The sequence below is a fragment of the Sinocyclocheilus anshuiensis genome, unplaced genomic scaffold (genome assembly GCF_001515605.1).
Source record: "Sinocyclocheilus anshuiensis isolate Anshui unplaced genomic scaffold, SAMN03320099.WGS_v1.1 scaffold951, whole genome shotgun sequence".
In the NCBI taxonomy this organism is placed as follows: Eukaryota; Metazoa; Chordata; class Actinopteri; order Cypriniformes; family Cyprinidae; genus Sinocyclocheilus; species Sinocyclocheilus anshuiensis.
In genome coordinates, this window is record NW_015546073.1 from 168,885 (window position 1) to 172,930 (window position 4,046).

Sequence of the window (4,046 nt, forward strand, 5' to 3'; positions counted from 1 at the left end):
TCCCTCAGAGAGCAGCTCGGAAGAGAGGGGCGGGGTCAGCATAGCTCATTAACATTTAAAGGAAAATGCTACAAAACGGCTTGCTCTGAAAAAAGAGCTAATTTTGACAGGGTAAAAAAAGTGTTTTTTACACATTGAGAAATTTGAACCAAACTATGTTACAGACTTTTCATTAAGACCCTAAAGAATCATATCAACTTGTGGAAAATGGGCCTCCAATGACCCCTTTAAAGCTCCTTAAAAGTTGTTTGTCATAAGGTGAGACTGCAGAATCTTGGGCTTTCTAGCAACTGATAGATAAAGTCCACTATTTAATTAGCATATTTAATTTAGATTTAAATTAAGTAAATCACATTAGATCACATTTTAATCAAGGCTAACTGAAAAGAAATGTGATTTAAATGAATCCAATCGAACTTAATCAGATTTCAGATTGATCTCTATTCCTTTCTCTTCTCATTAGTATTCATCCAGTTTCGTCTGACCTATTAAAGCCATTTGTCAAATAGCATGCAAAGCGCCCCCTGTCCAATCAAGCTTCATTTAAATGCATTTTGACATCTGTTTTCCCAGATATCACACTGGTGGCCAGGAGCCTGACAGTGAAGAGCACTGCAGCATACTAATATTCCCACGGGTAACCAGTCACAAATCTCTCAATGAAAACGTACCTGACAGTTACACGCAGTGATATCGACATGGACAGCAGAGAGAGTGTTTGATACACATCAGCGTGTTGTTGTTTATCTATCGTCTCCAAATCGACAATACCATACAATCATAAGCAGTTGTGGCTTGTTATTTGGTGCAGGAAACCTTGACTAACATTTATAAATGCACTTCAGGGATTAAGTGTGATACTAATGTGCTTAAACTGATATCGGTACAGCTGGTCACCAGTCAGACCACATGTTAAATGTGCCGTCATCCAATGGACCGACTCGTTCTCGTGAAGAAGCCTTCTGGCCTTTGGTCAAAAACCTGCTTTCCATCCTTCTGTCTTTCCATATCTGTCATTCCCTCTCTCTTGTCAACCATTACGGCCTTATCAATATAAATCTGACCATCTGTGTAGCTCAGGTGCCCTGTCTCTGCCAGAAGTGTTAAACTTATGCATAAATCAGCTGTGCCTCATTTCTGTTTTGAAGATTCCTCTAAGCGTTCCTCCTGAGCACAGAGATGCTGAATTTATCACGTTGGTAATAAAAAACAGGTGGTTGATATAGTTTTTGGAAAAAACGCACAAAGACATATACATTCCCTAGCATTGGGTCACATTGCACCAATCTTTTCTTTATTTTGAAATCGGGAGATGCAGTGTTTTGGCAGTGCGCATGATGCCCACGCAGCGTTTACAGTGCTGCTTCCTTGTGTTCATTATGTTAATGTTTCTCAAATCTTTTGAAAGTTTTCCTAACTCAGGCTAGTGAGGGCTTTGTTTTCACAGTCGGCCTTTTTAACTGTATTAGATTATGCTCAGTTTGTCCAAAGAGTTGTTTCCAATAAAGAGTTTTGGATGGAGCTGAGGGGTTCTTAAACTGACCTGATGTTCAGTATGAGTGTGGAAAAAGAGTCTAGATTAGGGAATTTATCATTTTTTAATTTAGGGGGTGAGCTATTCATCCAGAGCGTCAGCACATAAGTTGTCCCTCAACTTGTGTTATGAATCATTTGTGAATTAAAATTGATTTGGCAGCTGTTTTTAAAGTGTTTAATTGTTCAGTGTCTAACCAACTCACTAAATGAATTCAGAACACTCTAGCAACACCATAGAAACCACTCTGAACACTTTAGCAACAGTCTAGCAACACCCTAGACTCCATTCAGAACACCTTAGCTACTGTCTGGCAATACTCTAGCAAATGCTTGGCACCCTCCTAACAAACACCTTAGCAACTGCCTAGAAGCACAGTAGCACCATACTGAATTCCCTAGCAACACATTATCAACTACTCACACCACCTTAGTGATTGACTGGCAACACCCTAACAACCACTTTGAACACCTTAGCAACTGCCTAGAAATGCTCTCTCTGGCAACCGTTCATAACACCTTAATAACTGACTAAAAACACCCTAGACTCCTTTCAGAACACCTTAGCGACTGCCTGGCAACACCCTAACAACCACTCTGAACACCGTATCAAATGTTTGGAAAACCCTCTTATAAACACCTTAGCAACTGCCTAAAAACACACAGCACCATCCAGAATTCCCACAGCACCTTATCATCCACTTACCCCACCTTAGCGACTGCGTGGCAACGTCCTAGCAACAACTCTGAACACCTTTTCAAATGCTTGGCAACCCCCTTAACAGTCCCTTTAAAACGTTACTAACTGCCTAACACACAGTACCATCCAGAATTCCCTAGCAGCATCTTATCAACCACTCATTCCTCCTTAGTGACTACCTAGCAATACCCTAGCAACCCCTCTGAACACAAATTCTTGGCAACCCCCAGTCACTTCTAAGACCTTAGCAACTTCCTAGAAACACACCAGCACCATCCAGATTTCCTTAGCAACACCTTATCAACCACCTTAGCGGCTGCCTAACAACACCCTAGCAACCCCTCTGTACACTTTAGAAAATGCCTGGCAACACCCCAGCAACCATAAAGCATTTGTTGTATCACTTCTGTCTCTCATAACACCGCAAATCAGCAACTCTCATTCAAACTGAATGACTTCCGCTTACTGCAAATCGCTGTCAGGGTGAATCCGCTTTCTGGCTGTATGGATCGGGTCTCTATTTTTCCTCTCTGTCTGTCTCTCTCTCTTTCTCACAGAATTTTGGGATTTTGTCAGCCCACTGTTCAGCAGTGCCATCGATTTCCTCTCTTTTAGCTCCGCTGTGCCTGATTGGACGAAGAGGAAGATTTCTGCCACCCCTCTCTCTCTTTTGCACTCTCTTTATCTTTTTCCCTCTCTCTCTGACCACAGACTCTTCATTTATTTATCATCTCTCTCTCTCTCTGTTATTCACACACTCTTTCTCACTCATATACCTCACACTTCCAGACGTGCAGACATCAGTATTAAAACAGTTTGACACATGAGATAAATGGCCAGTGCCTGTGGTTGAACATGTTGTCACAAGTCATCCATTTTCTTTTAAAGAAGACGAAAGTGCTAAGAGATTTTTTTTTTCTTTTTCCCCAGTGAGCATCATCATGCCATTGTTTTGGTGGTTCTAAAAGCTGTTTTTCCATTAATGTCATGTAATGTTTTTCAAAACTGTGTGTAATCTGTCACTATACGACTGACTTTGCCTTAAGAGTTTTATTAGTTTGCCCAAAAAATTCTGTCATTATTTATTTTCCCTCATTTGATTCCAAGCTGTATGGCATCTTTTTTTTTTATTCTGTGGAATACAAAATGAAAAATTTATGAATGATGATACTTTTATAGTGCTTTTTATCATTTTTGGAGCTTGACAGCCTGGATCTCCATTCACTTTCATTATGTAGAAAAGAGCAGCTAGTATGTTCTTCAGCATTTCTCCTTTTGTGTTTCACAGAGGAAAAAAGTCGTACAGGTTTGGAATGACATGAAGGTGAATAAATGATGACAGAATTTTCTTTTCTTAGATGAATAATAATAATAACTCATGCTTTATGCTTTCTGATCTAGCTTATATTATTAAAAAACTCTTTCTTTTAATTTCAGATCCCATTCTCGCTGGTGCAGTTTCCACTCTGGGAGTACCTAAAGGTATGAATCCACTTTTTTTCTCTCACTTGCTCTCATTTCGATCTAATTTGGCCTCATAATTTCACTCTAATAAAGGAATAATGGCCTGGTAATGGTCTGACACATTTACAACTCAAACTGCACACACTTTGCCTCGCTATCTGTTAATAACTCTCTTTTTAGGTGCTCTCAAAATGATGCTGCATTTTATTGGTCGCCCTCACCGGTGGTTAAGCGGAATCGTAATTTCTCGCAAGGCTTGAGTCTTAGCCAACTGTCCATTTCCTTCTTCATTGTCTGGTCCGGGCCACATAAAAGTCGTTTATGTGCCCCCCCCCCCCCCCACGGCCCC

The 4,046-nt window shown here is 40.4% G+C and overlaps 1 protein-coding gene across 1 annotated transcript in view; it reads left to right on the forward strand.

Annotated features, from left to right (window-relative positions):
• Nucleotides 1-4,046, forward strand: part of LOC107699790 (S-adenosylmethionine mitochondrial carrier protein) — a 77,173-nt gene that overhangs the window by 41,223 nt on the left and 31,904 nt on the right. The window contains exon 6 of the mRNA XM_016501184.1: nucleotides 3,671-3,715. Coding sequence (XP_016356670.1) covers nucleotides 3,671-3,715 — 45 coding nt within the window. The remainder of the gene's footprint in view (nucleotides 1-3,670; nucleotides 3,716-4,046) is intronic.